This window comes from Oncorhynchus nerka, linkage group LG15, assembly GCF_034236695.1.
Source record: "Oncorhynchus nerka isolate Pitt River linkage group LG15, Oner_Uvic_2.0, whole genome shotgun sequence".
In the NCBI taxonomy this organism is placed as follows: domain Eukaryota; kingdom Metazoa; phylum Chordata; class Actinopteri; order Salmoniformes; family Salmonidae; genus Oncorhynchus; species Oncorhynchus nerka.
This window is the reverse complement of record NC_088410.1, coordinates 86,337,669-86,353,986: the sequence shown is the minus strand read 5'-3', so window position 1 is coordinate 86,353,986 and position 16,318 is coordinate 86,337,669. Positions and strand designations below refer to the sequence as shown.

General features: G+C 44.7%; 2 protein-coding genes across 3 annotated transcripts; both read left to right on the top strand.

Annotated features, from left to right (window-relative positions):
- Positions 1–310: 310 nt before the first annotated feature.
- On the top strand, positions 311–9,951 carry LOC115143455 (protein DDI1 homolog 2-like). Of its 2 annotated transcripts, XM_029683909.1 has the most exons (10): positions 311–751; positions 1,229–1,358; positions 1,602–1,883; positions 2,016–2,142; positions 2,347–2,474; positions 2,876–3,004; positions 3,181–3,284; positions 3,411–3,603; positions 5,079–5,129; positions 7,067–7,114. In XM_029683909.1, exons 1-9 carry the CDS (start codon positions 614–616, stop codon positions 5,087–5,089), a joined length of 1,242 nt encoding a protein of 413 aa, XP_029539769.1. In that variant the 5' UTR covers positions 311–613; the 3' UTR covers positions 5,090–5,129; positions 7,067–7,114. The 2 variants fall into 2 exon arrangements, with proteins under 2 accessions (XP_029539769.1, XP_029539768.1); XM_029683908.1 differs by lacking the exons at positions 311–751; positions 1,229–1,358; positions 1,602–1,883; ... (3 more) ...; positions 3,181–3,284; positions 3,411–3,603 and having other exon boundaries at positions 7,067–9,951.
- Positions 9,952–10,934: 983 nt separating this feature from the next.
- Positions 10,935–15,212, top strand: si:ch73-15b2.5 (rho guanine nucleotide exchange factor 19). Its single transcript, XM_029684249.2, has 12 exons — positions 10,935–11,405; positions 11,782–11,946; positions 12,027–12,103; positions 12,219–12,484; positions 12,615–12,775; positions 13,158–13,310; positions 13,470–13,599; positions 13,750–13,824; positions 13,930–14,022; positions 14,203–14,354; positions 14,491–14,661; positions 14,736–15,212. Exons 1-12 carry the CDS (start codon positions 11,173–11,175, stop codon positions 14,818–14,820), a joined length of 1,761 nt encoding a protein of 586 aa, XP_029540109.1. The 5' UTR covers positions 10,935–11,172; the 3' UTR covers positions 14,821–15,212.
- The last annotated feature ends 1,106 nt before the right edge of the window (positions 15,213–16,318 follow it).

Here is a 16,318-nt window from a genome sequence, read left to right as displayed (position 1 = left end):
GTGAGAAAACCATCAATAGAGTTGAAAATGCAATGGAACCAATCAAACTTTGTATTTTTTATTAGGTACATGAGAATTTAATCACAAAGGGTATTTTTATGTGCACTACGTCATCACGCACAGCCCTTTTATCCGCAACAAGTACATTTCATAAACACATCTCATTTAATTTTTATGTGGATTTTAGAATATCAGCATGAAAATCTGTCACCAATTGGATGGAACCCTTACCTAATGACTGTAAAAAGTGTTTCTCCCGTTTGGTGGGTGTGACTTGAAGTTACGTATTTAAAGAGCAATTGAACGTTCCAGAACTTAAAAGCGTAATGCACGCAGCCCTGGTTCAGGATACATAAAATAACCAGAGTGCCTATTTAGTAGTATTTGAGGAGACGAAACGTCATACATTTATCTACGTAGCTAGCGCCCGTGAATATTTCATGTTAGATTATCTTTATTGAGTTTTGCTGAAACAGAAGTTTGTGTGCTCACAACGATACTGAAATTAGCTAACGTTGCTAGTTAGTACGCTAACGTTAGCTAGCTAGTAGTAGTGTCAACAAACTAAGAGTGACTTTACGTTAACGGGTTCAAGTAACTGCACAAAAGCGCGATGCTGGTAACCGTTTTCTGCTGCCCCAATGACCATTCGGAAATCACATTTGCACTCGATGTCTCTCCAGAGCTTGAACTCAGAGATTTTGTTGCTCTGTGTGAATTAGAATCAGGAATCCCTGCTGGTGAAATTCAGGTGAACTACTAGCTAGTTAGCTTAGCATAAACGTGTTAGCAGCTAAGTTAGCTAGCTACATCTCATTGTTTATATCAGCTAGTTCATTAAAATAAGATATAGATATTGTCCTACTTGACAGAACTAGCTAAACCTACTGAATTAACAGTCAAGAGTTAACTTTGTCATTGGTCGCTAGCTAGGGAACGTTAGTTGATGTAACTACTGTCTAATTAGCTAGTTACGCTAAGTTGAGCTAACATAGCATATGTCAACAGTCAGAACAGAACAACAACTTCTACTGACTCATGTAACGTTACCTAGCTAGCTGTCCATTGGTTTGATTGCCACGTTTTGATTAACCACCTAACTAATAAATTAAGTTGATTTGGCCACCAGGCAGCATTTTAATTTGTCCTATTTTCTTCAAGTGTGAAAAGGGAATACTTCTTATTTTGAATAATTGTTTTTCCTCCTGTGGCCCTTCCCCCTCTTCAGATCACATATGCAGAGCAGCCCCTAAAAGATCTGACCTGTGCTTTAGGGACTTATGGTCTGAAGGATGGAGATGTGGTGGTGCTCAGACAGGTAGAAAGACGGCAACCGCCAGCACAACCAGTCTTCCCAGGTAAAGTTAGTGCCAGTGGGCAAGACAGAACAAGTGAGAAATCTACAGTCTGGCTGCTCTAGTAAGAGTTCAGTCGTAACCCTTCACTAAAGCGCTTCATTCTGTTGGTTCTATTGTTCCTCAGTCAGTAATGGCTTTCCATTTTAATAGCTCATCCCAAATGTCTACCTGGCATGATGTCACTCAACCCACAGTCATGCTTACTCTCTCTCCTACCCTCCCTGTCTCCCCTTTCTCCTCCAGGTCTGCCCCGTATTGACTTCAGTTCCATCGCAGTCCCTGGCACCTCTTCTGGTTCCAGTCAACGGTCCACCCGTAGACAGCAGCAACAGGCCCCGACCCCACAGCAGCAGTGCCCTCCACCCCCTGCTGCACCCCCATCCATATTGGGCTCCACCTCCTCTCCTCCGGGTCTGGATGACCCCGCCTTACTGCAGCAGATGCTCTTGGCCAATCCACACGAACTGTCGCTGCTCAAGGAGCGCAATCCGCCATTGGCTGAGGCCCTGTTGAGTGGAGACCTGGGTGAGTAGAAGTGGTGTTAGCGGGATAGCATCAACCCCTATCTCCGAGTTGAATATCTTGTCATTATAACGGCTAATGGGTCTTAAGTGTTCAACTGGGAGCTCTAACCATGTTTCTGACTGCCGCCCGTAGAGCGTTTCACCAAAGTCCTGTTGGAGCAGCAGCAGGATCGAGCTCGCAGAGAGCAAGAGAGGATCCGGCTTCTGACTGCCGACCCATTTGACATGGAGGCCCAGGCCAAGATAGAAGAGGACATCAGGTACACACATCTAATGTCACACATCCAAGAGTGGAAAGGAAAGGGGTTGGGTTGGAGTCAAAGACGGCTTTAGTCAGGGTCTCTTCTGAAATCAATTAAAAAGGTGCTAGTTTACATATTGACTTATGCCCCCTGTCTGAACTATTTGAGAGTATTAAGTGTACATGTGCTTCAATACATAATCACACGCAATTTGTACTACAGGCAGCACAATGTTGAGGAAAACATGACCATTGCGATGGAGGAGGCCCCAGAGAGCTTTGGCCAGGTGGTTATGCTCTACATCGACTGTATAGTGAACGGATACCATGTGAAAGCTTTTGTTGACTCAGGTATTGTATCCTATAATGTTCTCCCTCAGTGCAAAAGCATAAGCATTTTTGACTAGGGCAGTAGGGAGATTCTTCAGTTCAGGGTTTGTCTGTTTTGTGGTGTCCAGTATAGTGTGTCTTGGCTAGTTTTGACATGGCTTTGCTCTCATGATGGTATATCCACTAGTATTCAGTGTGTCTTGGCTAGTTTTTTACTTTGCTTTCCACCTGCATATATTCTCTCTACACCACTTCTGACATCTCTTGATTAAAAAAAGTCTTCCAACTTGCTTGCCTGTACTTCATACACCCCCCCCCCATCTGTTCTTCCCTTCCCTACTTGTCCTGTCTCTATCCCCCCTTCATTGTCTTTGTTCTGCTCCTCTCACCCTCTCTCCCATTGCCTGCTTCCCCTCTTCCAGGGGCGCAGATGACCATCATGAGTCAGGCGTGTGCTAAGCGCTGTAACATCATGCGCCTGGTGGACCGACGCTGGGCCGGCATCGCCAAGGGAGTGGGCACCCAGAAGATCATTGGCAGAGTCCACTTGGGTGGGCATCAATCATGTCTCAGAGAACCGCTTTCTTAAGGATGCACAACATTGTGTTCCTGTAGACTAGATGCTCATGAGATGTTTTCCTTGTCTTATAAAATTTGTCGAAAGCAAAGATATCCAAACCTGAAAGCAAGTGTTGGTGGTATCATCTGTGTGTTTTTCCCTACTCAGCTCAGGTCCAGATAGAAGGGGACTTCCTGCCTTGCTCCTTTTCCATCTTGGAGGACCAGCCTATGGACATGCTGCTTGGACTGGACATGCTCAAGAGACATCAGGTCAGATACCTGTCCCTCCAAATCCATGCACACTAACTACCACACAATGACATCCTTTGGAAAAGTAGGTCTTTAAAAATATCCCTGTGTGTAAATGGCTGTTCTCTCTATATCCTGCTACTTCAGTGTTCTATTGACTTGAAGAAGAACACGCTACTGATCGGGACGACGGGCACTGAGACCCGCTTTCTCCCCGAGGCGGAGCTGCCAGAGTGTGCCCGACTGGCGTACGGGCCGGAGGGCCCAGAGGACGCCCAGCCAGACGAGATCGCAGACAGAGAGCTGGCGGAGGCACTTCAGAGATCTGTTCAGGAGAGCGGTAAGGAACACGGTCTGGGAGAGAGGGCTATGGGGATTCCTCAGCTCTTTGTCTGCATACTAAAGCAGTGGACATTTTGGACATGACCCAGAAGCACTTTTTGCATGGCTCTTTTTTTAGCTGCTTTACTCCTGAGCCCTGTTTCTGTACTCATCTGCCTTCTCAGTCACATGATCACTGATTTCATCAGCTCAGCAAATGAAAAATAAGCTTTATAATCTGCAGGGTTCTTGCCGTCATGAAAGTCCTTAGTCTTAGAGTTTTAAAATTGTGTTTTCCAGGCCCCAAATAGTTTCATGGTAATTTATTTAAACATTTATGTTTTATGTCATTTATTTAGGCACAGTTCTTAAATATTTTATCAATCAAATACATATCAACATATCAGCCAGGATTGTCTGTGTTTGCGCGCATCACCTGCATATTTATTTAACCTTTTATTTAACCAGGTAAGCTAGTTAAGAACAAGTTCTCATTTACAACTGTGACCTGGCCAAGATAAAGCAAAGCAGTTCGACACAGTTAAGGGAGGGAAGGCAATAAATAGGCCATGGTGGCGAAGTAATTACAATATACCAATTAAACACTGGAGTGATAGATGTGCAGAAGATGAATGTGCAAGTAGAGATACTGGAGTGCAAAATAAATAAATAAATACCGTATGGGGATGAGGTAGTTGGATGGGCTGTTTACATATGTGCGAGATGAGTGGGCCGTTGCTCAAGGAGAGGGAGACTGTCGGACATTGTAGCAGCAGGTATGCCTATGTAGTCTATCATATGATAGAGAACAGACCAATAACTAGGTGGCCAATTCAAAACATATCTTGTACCCTCAAGTTAATTGTTTAGCTACACTGAACAAAAATATATATGCAACATGCAAGCATTTTGTGCCCAGCACAACGACAGGTGATGGTACATGGGATCAGTGAGCAGTCTCCCAGTGTCCACATTACATGTTTGTTTTTGTTTTTTTGATGTACGCTGCCAATTGTTGGTCATGGAAATCTGGTTTGAATTCATGGAGAAGTTATGAAATTCCATCTGTCGAAATGTGTATGAACCCTGAATTTGACTAGATATGAAAATAGGCTAAGGGCTAATTTTGGGTTTATATTAAGTCTAGTTACAGTAGTGTTTTAAAAGTATTGGGAGGTTGAAGCAACGAGACAATTGGATATCACAAAATTGTGGAGAAAAGGGGGGTTAAAAATAAATACACATTTAAAAAAAAAAACATCTTGGAAGTTCGGTTCTGTAAATGTATTTGGTTTAATAGTTCTCTAAGTTCAAAATACACAAGTCCCTCTGCGGCCCAATTTGGATCTGGAGTCATAGGTGAAATAAAGTTGTCTTGGCTGACACTTCACCACTAGGTGAGCAGTCTGACAGTGTGGTGCATGCTTTGTGTGTGAGTGCTAATGCTCTGCGTCCCTTTGCATGATGTGTGGTGTGTGGCCTAACCATGAGCAGGACAGCACTGATGCATTTGGAGAGACAGCTGGAGTCAACCCTTCCAACCAGGTACTGCAAACTTACAGAGAATCAATACCCATATTATTTTTGGGGATTTTGTAACAAAATCAGTTTTGCTTGTTGAAAAACCAATGATAAAGATTAGTATGATAATATAAGATTTTTTTTTTTATATATACACTGCTCAAAAAAATAAAGGGAACACTAAAATAACACATCCTAGATCTGAATGAATGAAATATTCTTATTAAATACTTTTTTCTTTACATAGTTGAATGTGCTGACAACAAAATCACACAGAAATGATCAATGGAAATCAAATTGATCAACCCATGGAGGTCTGGATTTGGAGTCACACTCAAAATTAAAGTGGAAAACCACACTACAGGCTGATCCAATTTTGATGTAATGTCCTTAAAACAAGTTAAAATGAGGCTCAGTCATGTGTGGCCTCCACGTGCCTGTATGACCTCCCTACAGTGCCTGGGCATGCTCCTGATGAGGTGGCGGATGGTCTCCTGAGGGATCTCCTCCCAGACCTGGACTAAAGCATCCGCCAACTCCTGGACAGTCTGTGGTGCAACGTGGCGTTGGTGGATGGAGCGAGACATGATGTCCCAGATGTGCTCAATTGGATTCAGGTCTGGGGAACGGGCGGGCCAGTCCATAGCATCAATGCCTTCCTCTTGCAGGAACTGCTGACACACTCCAGCCACATGAGGTCTAGCATTGTCTTGCATTAGGAGGAACCCAGGGCCAACCACACCAGCATATGGTCTCACAAGGGGTCTGAGGATCTCATCTCGGTACCTAATGGCGGTCAGGCTACCTCTGGTGAGCACATGGAGGGCTGTGTGGCCCCCCAAAGAAATGCCACACCATGACTGACACACCGCCAAACCGGTCATGCTGGAGGATGTTGCAGGCAGCAGAACGTTCTCCACGGCGTCTCCAGACTGTCACGTCTGTCACATGTGCTCAGTGTGAACCTGCTTTCATCTGTGAAGAGCACAGGGCGCGAGTGGCGAATTTGCCAATCTTGGTGTTCTCTGGAAAATGCCAAATGTCCTGCACGGTGTTGGGCTGTAAGCACAACCCCCACCTGTGGACGGCGGGCCCTCATACCACCCTCATGGAGTCTGTTTCTGACCGTTTGAGCAGACACATGCACATTTGTAGCCTGCTGGAGGTCATTTTGCAGGGCTCTGACAGTGCTCCTCCTGCTCCTCCTTGCACAAAGGCGGAGGTAGCAGTCCTGCTGCTGGGTTGTTGCTCTCCTACGGCCTCCTCCACATCTCCTGATGTACTGGCCTGTCTCCTGGTAGCGCCTCCATGCTCTGGACACTACGCTGACAGACACAGCAAACCTTCTTGCCACATCTCGCATTGATGTGCCATCCTGGATGAGCTGCACTACCTGAGCCAGTTGTGTGGGTTGTAGACTCCGTCTCATGCTACCTCTAGAGTGAAAGCACCGCCAGCATTCAAAAGTGAGTGAAGGCACCGCCAGCATTCAAAAGTGACCAAAACATCAGCCAGGAAGCATAGGAACTGAGAAGTGGTCTGTGGTCCCCACCTGCAGAACCACTCCTTTATTGGGGGTATCTTGCTAAATGCCTATAATTTCCACCTGTTGTCTATTCCATTTGCACAACAGCATGTGAAATGTATTGTCAATCAGTGTTGCTTCCTAAGTGGACAGTTTGATTTCACAGAAGTGTGATTGACTTGGAGTTACATTGTGTTGTTTAAGTGTTCCCTTTATTTTTTTGAGCAGTGTATATAGGCAATTGTATTTACCATGTTTTCCCACTTATTTTAAAAAGTAGAAGATGCAATCACGAAGGTCTCTGCATTTCATGTTTAATTTCAGAAGCTGGCATGGACAAAAACGATGCATGTTGTGTGCATGAGTGTTTTGGTCCGTAGCATGTTTCAATTGTTGAACAGTACTGTTTAACTCTTGAACTGATCTCTACCATCAGACACTGCAGATGGACAAACTACCTCACCGGAATCCCCACCATTCCCAATGCCCAAACCCCTGAACAACATGCCCCTGTCCCCTTCCCCCGTCCATCCCCGGAGCCTTTTCCTGGACCGCTCCCAGTCTGCTCCAGCCTACATGCGCCAGGCTGGGGCCCCAACACCAGGACCGAGCCAGAGCCAAACAGAGCCTGGCTTCCAGGGTCTCCCCATCCCTGGACCCTCATCCCAGGTCCAGAACACAGCACCTATAGCCCAACAGTCTTCTCTCTCAAGCCCCAGCCCTACCAACCCCACCCAGCCCCTCCTTTCCACCATCACCACTCCCCCGGCTCTGTCCACATGCTCCCTTCCTGCAGACAAGATGGTGACTGGGACTCCCACCTTGGGAGATTCAGCCAGTCAGATCCCTTCAGCCACAGAGATTGGGTGTGCCTCAGAGAAGGCAGGGAACAGCTCAGTGTTCCCCCACCCAAAGGAAAGCCTTACCACTCAGCCCATGGAGCAGGAGGAGGACATGTCAGACACCATTACAGATCACTGGACCTGTCTGAGTACCCCACATCAGCAGAGTGAAGGGGGTTCCCAATATCCCCACCAGCCCGTCTCTAATCCCCCATCACTCTCATTAGAACCCTGTCCTTTTGGATCCACCTCTACAGAGATCAAGTCTCCCCCTGCTTCCTCCCAGAACACTGTGCCATCAGAGAGGGACCAGCCAGAGGGGAAGCGCTGTTCCTACTCAGACCAGATCCCATCTCTAGCTCAGGCCCTGCTGGAGCTCCATGAGCTGCTGGTGTCTAACAGCCGTAGCCTCTCCCCTCAGGACCGCAGTGCCTCCTGCTCCCCCTCACACAGACAGAACGCTGACGGACTGGACGACAACCACAACCCCACCGTAGAGCCCCTCACACCTGAAAACAGCACCCAACCCTCCCCCTCTACTGCCATTACAGCTGGTGTAGAACCATGTGATGCCAAAGCCAACCACCCTGCTGCTGTGTCAAACAGAGGACCTCCTCCTGACTGTGTCCTGCCAGGCTCCTCTGAGCAGAGCCTGGAGACCAGGACCGAGGCTGAACCAGGAGAGGGACACGGGGAACCAGAACCACAGTGTCCAAACAGCTCCTGGTGGGAAAGGAGGGCAGATGGATATGGGCTAGATAACAGTAAAAGCAAAGGGACTGTGTCTGAAGCCAAAGGCCCCTCTTCACTTCAAGCAGACCTGGTGTTCAGGGAGCCCCCTGAGGGGCAGCAGGGGAGGGGTGTGGCAGATGGGAGAGCCTCTGGCAATGACAACCCTAACACACTCAACCTCCAACCTGACACAACACAGCAGAGCCCCCTGTCCATGGCTGCTGGCTTACCTGGGGAGGAGTCTGGCGTTTCGCCCCCCGCTTCACCTCTTCCTCAGGCCCCGGACCACCCCTCCTCAGCCCCTCTCATGTCTGCTCCACGTCTCTTTACCGATGATCACATCCAAAGGATCCAGGCAGCTGGCTTCTCTGCCCGGGAGGCTGCGGAGGCACTGGAACAGGCCCAGGGCAGTGTGGAGCTGGCTCTGCTGGCACTACTGGCCCGCAAGATCACTGTGCCCACCTAGACACTCACAACATTGTAATCATGTAAGAGTCCTAGCCTCTGTCAACATGGGTTTGATTTGTGCTCTTTTCTTATTGTTGATGGTGACATCTGAATTCCCTGGCCTCACAGCTACTTCATGCTGAAGGGGAAATGCTGTCAGTCTCTTGGTTTCTCACAGACCATACAACCAACTGTTATTTGTTCTGGATTTAGCCGATATGATCTGAGGTGTGTTTGATTTTGTGCCTCAGAAGAAACATGTTTTTATGTATTTTATAGATGGGCTTTAGTAGATTGATTTCCTTTACCCCCCCCCCTCCCCCAACTCCGTATATACATATTTCATTATAAACACTATTGAATTGCCCCAATGATTTAGGTAAATGTTTACAGTTGTGTGTGAAATAGCATTTTATAAAGGGCTGAAGATGAGTTAAAATGTCAGGTTTGTGAAGAGTATTATTGATGAGCCAAACAATTAATTGGTTTTAAATTAATGTTAGATTATTATTTTTTAAACTCAGATTCTGCTAATAAAACCCACCAGACCGTCTACTTATTGCACTGGAAATAGCTCCATTTAAGAAGCATTGCTAACGGGTGATCTTTGCCTTCTTCTGCCAATGTTATCATGTTGTAATATGACATTCAGTCAAGTAATTATTGCCAATCCTGAGGAACTTGATGATGGTTTTCATTTTTAAACGTCTTGCACGAAGAAGAAACAAATCAGGCAGCACTATTTTTCAAATGACCCTTTTATTTTTCTCATTCCTTTGATTTATAGAGGAACGTCAAAATAGATGACATATTCAGCAAAGTTGTAAACCACACGTTGAATTTTTCTGAAAAATGTCAGTGTGTGATTGTGAAGGATAAAGAGGTCTTGAAATATAACAGCACGTGTAATGGGGATGTCTGGAAATGTGGTTTCTAAGTTCTAAAAGGGTTTTGGAGTTTCCTGTTCAGTTTACCTTGGTTTGTTTCAGATATCTATCATGCATTAGAATTACTCCCTCCCCCATCAACTGGTAATCTCTCCCACAGTCCAAGTCTACCCTATCCAGCCCACTGATTTATTTGCTCAGTCATTCATGAATCCATTGTAATATTTTTTAAATTGTATTATTTGGGTCATATTCATATACCAACAACATCGAGGCAGGTTAAATGATTTAGTTATCTTGTACTCCATTTTAAACTCTAAGGTAAAACTGGTGCTTTGTATTGTATGTGTGGGGTTTGGGATATTTCTAGGGAATGGGTGTTAAGGATTGTAATTAAAGCCATGTTTTTCTAATCTGTCTTTTGTTATTCCTTGCTCTTATAGTTCCTTTTGCATATTATGCAAACATATTTGTATGTATATATTAGTGGAGTAAAATAACATGTTTTATGACAGCGCTATCCTTAAGGCCAATTTCTGCTTGCTCCGACAATGCGATCCAGAGGCTAAATCTACCGCCGTACTGCATTGACGTGCCCCTGCCAAATGTTGTAACAATAAGGAGGGTGCCGTAGAGTTCTGCATTGACATGCTTGTTTGATGGTAGGTGGGGGTGGGAGATCCTGTATGAACACTCACTTCCTTGACAACAGCTCTGCTCCTTGAAGCGCAACAAGTATGAAAACCCTGACTGTGGCAGAGGCCATATCACAGTAAATGCTGTATGGCAACTGCAGACGTGGCTTGACCATTTTAAGAGTAAACTGATTATTAATGTCCAGACGTGTCATGAACAGGGAAATGAAGTGGGGACAGACGGAATCACATGTAGACTTTGATTTGATAGACTGTGTTTACACAGGCACCCCAATTTTGATCTTTTGTCCAATTATTGGCAAAATATATGATTGGCCAAAATACTAATTAGGGGGAAAAAATCAGAATTGGGCTGCCTGTGTAAATTCTGCCTTAAGAAGCATGGGCACAGTAGACACAGGATAGTAGATATGAAAAGTGCTGCTGACCTAACTTTCATTGCAGCACAGAATAATTTATTTTGTCATCTATCCCTGAATGGCACTGATGTAGCCTCATTTAATAACATAGTGTTCTATCCTTTTGTCCAATTAATGGCAAAATATCTGATCTGATGGGTCAAAAGACCAATCAAGTGGCCAAAGATCAGAATAAAGCTGTCTGTGTAAATGTAGCCGTAGTGACACAATTGTCTGTAGCAAGCAATTCATTGGTGGCAGAAGCGCAGTCAGGCATTTATTCATACTAGCAATAATAACCAGTGTGACAGAACCCACATAATGCACACCTGTAACTAGTTGCTTTGGGATTGTTAGGGTGATAATGCCCAGCTGAAAGCAATAAACTGGAACATCCTGTGTTGAAGCGTGTTCATGGTAGGCTTAGACTACCTTTAAACATTTGTGATTGTACCTTGGTTTGTTTTCACCCCCCAACTCAAACCGTTACCACTGCATAGTATGACTCTGTACAGGTGTTTTTGAGACAAACAATACACTAACTATCAGAATCTGTCCACCGATTGATTACTAGAGCACAATGGCTCAGCTGCCAGACTTGGTAGTTCATTTAAGGAGTGAGTCATTTCACCACACATATCCCCGTGTGGGGATTTTGGACCACCTTGAGAAGAATCTTCCGGAACAGATGCCATCATCGGTAGAGTGCTCAGACCAACCTGGTGGGATTGAGGAGAGCAACAGGTCAGGGTTGAGTGGAAACACTGTAGGTGGTGTGACCGAAGATCAGAACCAGCTGGAGGATCTCTTTGGGTATGTGACTATTTTACACTGGTGTAAAAAGTACTTGATTGTCATACTTAAGTAAATGTTATAATAACAGCCAGGGGCACACAGACATTTACAAATACTGTATTTGTGTTTTGGTGCGTCAGCCAGATCAGAGGTGGTAGGGATAACAATGCGTTATATTGGTAGAAATGTGAATTGGACTATACTGCTGTCCTACCTGTGCATTTGAAATGTGACGATTCCTTTTGGGTATCAGGGTAAATGTAGTGGAGTAAAGTACATATACCCCCCTCCCCTAAACAAAAATATACTAAAGTACTATACCCCACTGTTAAGTTCTTATTCTTCAAACCATGACTGTCCTGTGTAACTAATAATGCCTTCTATTTTTCCTTAGTTCTGGAGGCATAGCAGAAACTCTGTCTGTGGCCACTTTACATAAATGGGGTCTTGGAGGCCAGGTGCAGCGATCTGTGCCCATGTTACTTTCTGTTCCAGGGCAGGATGACCGGGAGGCTACAGCCTCTCCATTATCACTCCATAAGGATGATTACAACGAAGGGTGAGCGTGCAGAGTCTTTCATTTATTTTCTTTTGCAGGTTTTGTATTCTAGATTAAAAGTCCCTGTTTTGTTCCTGTAGGGCAGCAGATGTCAATAAAGAGGAAACTCAAGACTTCACTTTGAAGGAGTTGTTTGAGTCTAAGTACACTCATGTTTGTAAGTTTCTCTCAATTGTCTACTTTTTGGGGGGTAATTGAACCCACATATTTAGTCTCAATCACTAGTCGTCTAAGTGCATTGCTAAAGTGTAATATTTGCCTCCTTTCTCCAGTTCCTCTGTATCAGTACTACTGCCTGCAATCTGTAAAAGCTGACCTAAACAGGATAAACAACAGTCTGTCTGAGCTGGTGACCGCCCAGTGTCTACCTGGCCTACAGTCCCCACCTGTCTTCCGCATGGCCAGATATGTGGTCACCTCTCCCCCACCACTGTCTCCTCTCACAGTAAACCCATGCAGCTTTTGGCAGGACTTGTCTGAGGTGAAGGAGAGTGGCCTACTTCAAACACTCTCCCTCAGCGAGATCCGTCTACAGGAGGTGGGTGGGTAGTACAAAGAATGTTTTCTGCTGATGCTGTGTTTGTCATCCCATACAATAGTGAACATCTCTGGTATGACTTGAAGTGTAGTGGGGAATAGAGGTTAAGTCATCTGTTTTTGCTCTGAAGGCTATGTTTGAGATGATTGCTTCTGAGGCCTCCTACCTGAGAAGCCTGGGGGTAGCAGTGAATCACTTCTTTGCTTCGAAGACACTGAAACAGACCCTCCATCGCATGGAGCATCACATTCTGTTTTCCAACCTGCGCAGTGTGATGGCAGCCAGTGAGGGGTAAGGAATGTACTAGTCTTTACATGACTGACCAGACTGGCATACATTTCTTTAGTCATATAGGTGCAGTGAAATGTGGTATTTTACAGGGTCAGTCATAGTATGGATCCCCTGGAGCAAATTAGGGTTAAGTGCCTTGGACATTAACATATTTATCAGCTTGGGTATTCCAACAGTGACCTTTCAGTCACTGGCCAAACAATCTAACGGCTAGGCTACTACCTGCTGCCCTTGGAGTGTGTCTTTGGGTCACTGTTGTTGAATTACAGTCTTGCTAAAAGGACAGGACTAAAATCCTCAGTGTACATTTTTGTTTATTTGACATGCCATACCAACTTGTGTGTTATGAGGCTTTAGGCTGTGACTGCTCTGATACCTACAGTTTTCTGCTGGACCTGGAGGTGCGTCTGGGGGAGAGTGTGGTGATCTCTCAGGTTGGCGACATTGTGCTGCGTCACTGCCTCACGTTCCGATCGCTCTACGTGCCATATGTGACCAACATGATGTACCAGGAGGCCCTGGTCACGCTACTGCTGTGGGTTTTCCCATTTACATTACATTTTTACATTTAAGTCATTTAGCAGACGCTCTTATCCAGAGCGACTTACAAATTGGTGCTTTCACCTCTCATTAAGGTTCCGTTAATGTCTTGTCTTCATTTTTACCTCAGTCTTGCTCTTTCTCCTATTCCCAGGCAGGAGAACCGAGAGTTTCTGTTAGCAGTGAAGAAACTGGAGAGTGATCCAATATGTCGGCGACAGACCCTGAAATACTTCCTAGTCCTCCCCTTCCAGAGGATCACACGTCTGAAGATCATCATGGAGGTAGGCAGGCCTCAGATGTGAGTCTACAGGGGGAGAGCAGTATTGGGTGGTGTCCCTTACTCGACTGATTAGGGTTCGGTATACAGGATTCCATGCAACAGACTTTATGCTTGTGGAGGTAAATGCTGAGACTTTCTATGGTCATTGCAGAGCATCCTGAAGCTGACTGGGCAAGACTCTAAATCGATCCCTTGTCTGAAACAGGCCATTGAAGCCATACACAAGGTAGAGGTCACTATTTACACAATTGAATAAAGCTTTGGTTTTGGGTTCAACTGTTGACTGGTTAGGCTACAACACTGCTATTTTTATCTCCTCCAATGAGACCAGATAGTGATGGAGTGTGATGGGGGGGTTCTGCGGATGAAGCAGATTGAGAAACTGGTGTACCTGGACAAGCACATGGATTTTGTCAATGTTAAGGTCTGACATCATTGCAGTTTCGTTATTTAATTGACACTTGTTAGTTACTACATCGTTGTATCCCTTCTATTTTAACAAGGTCATAATCACAACAGCCTGCTTGTTCTCCCTGTTTAACCTATAGGTGGCAGTGGTGCCTCAGCATTGCGATTCACCATTTACCTCATTGTTTCTCTCCAGTCCATTCCTCTGATCACAAGTGTCCGCTTTCTGGTGCATGAAGGCCCCTTGAGACAGCTCACTCCAGAGGGCTATGTGCCAGGATCCAGGATTTCCTACATGGATGTGTACCTGCACCTTTTCAATGACCTGTTGCTCATCTCATTGAAAAAGTATGCTTCCACATCTTCATACATGCATCTATGAACAATATTTCCAAGCACTACATCCAAGCACTGTGCTTGTTAAAAACAAAGTACCATTTTCTCTTTGTATTCCTGTCCCCTAACTTCCCTTTGGTCTTCTCAGAGAGATGCGTTTCAGAGTGCTAGATCATGCGGTGTTCCCCACCCACGTGCACACTGAGCAGCTGAAAACAGAGGCCCTTGGTCTGCCTCTAGAGTCCTTCGTGCTGCGCCTCTCCCAGAACCACACTGGGCATGCCACTGCTTTCATACTCGCCCCACATACCACTACCAGGTAAGAATAGTTAGAAATTCCTTTGTCCCCTCGCATCTAATTCACACAATGACTCCATATGCATGTGTTTCCAGGTCAGACAAAGAAGCCTGGATGAAAGCTCTGTCCTCTGTCAGTGGGGACATGTATGAAGGACCTGTGAAGTACTGTACTGTGTAGAGTTTCTGATGTGTTACTAGTTGATGGTTCTCTGGAAGAGCAGCAGTTTTAGTTGTCAGTGTTACTGCATTGGAAAAAGTGTTTACATTTTTAAAACATTTTTTAGAGATGTTTCAGCTTCTGATATTGTGCAATTTGATGCGACAGTTTTAATCTGTTACTGGATTGCATGTACTTGCATCTTATTCACTTTGTGTATATTTGGCACTTCGTTTTCTTTTTTGCACTTTTTGGGGGTTTGTATAGCACTAAATTGGTTAGATGGACCACAGCTCTTGTTCGTACATGGATGACTTGGACAGATTAGTTTACCAGCTCACAATTAGTTTAGGAAACATCAGTTTGACATTTTTGTCAATTTTATGCATGATAAATAAAGCGTCATATTTTAATGTCCTTGTTGAACCCTTTTCCTGCTGAAATCGCCTGTATGTTTCTATAGTTACATTTTGAGCAGCATGGTTATAACTAATGCCCTCAGTACAGAATAAATGTCAGCGTGGCAATGCCTGAATTAGCAGGTAGCTAATGTGAACATTACAATTAGCGCATGCTAGCTAACCCACTCATACAGCAATAAAATACAAAAGCTCATTCCAGGTTTCCCAGGTACAGTTGAAGTCGGAAGTTTACATACACTTAGAATTGGAGTCATTAACTCTTTTCTACCACGCCACATTTCTTCACAAACGATGGTTTTGGCAAGTCGGTAGGACATCTACTTTGCATGACAAGTAATTTTCCAACAATTGTTTAGACAGTGAATTAAAAGTGAAAATCTCTATCACAATTCCAGTGTATCAGAAGTTTACATACAGTAAGTTGACTGCATTTAAACAGCTTGGAAAATTCCAGAAAATGATATCAAGGCTTTAGAATCGTCTGATTCAAATGATGTAAATTAGCCTATTGGTGTTGTGAATGGATTTCAAGGCCTACCTTCAAACTCTGTGCCTTTTTTTGCTTGACATGGGGAAATCAAAAGACCTCTGAAAAAAATAGACCTCCACAAATCTGTTTCATCCTTGGTACTGGTGCACTTCACAAAGTAGATGTGGATATATTGAAGCAACATCAAGACATCAGTCACAAAGTAGAAGCTTGGTGGCAAATGCATCTTCCAAATGGACAATGACCCCAAGCGCACTTCCAAAGTTGTCCCTAAGCCATTTTGCCACAAAGTCAAGGTATTGGAGTGGCCATCACAAAGCCCTGACCTCAATCCTATAGACAATGTGTGGGCAGAACTGGAAAAGTGTGTTTGAGCAAGGAGGCCTACAAACCTGACTCAGTTACATCAGCTCTGTCAGGAGGAATAGGCCAAAATTCACCCAACTTATTGTGGAAAGCTACCTGACACGTTTGACCCAAGTTCAATCATTTAAAGGTAATACTACCAAATACTAATTGACTAAGTGAACTTCTGAACCACTGGGAATGAGATTAAATAAATGCTGAAATCAATCTCCTATTCTGACATTTCACATTCTTAGAATAA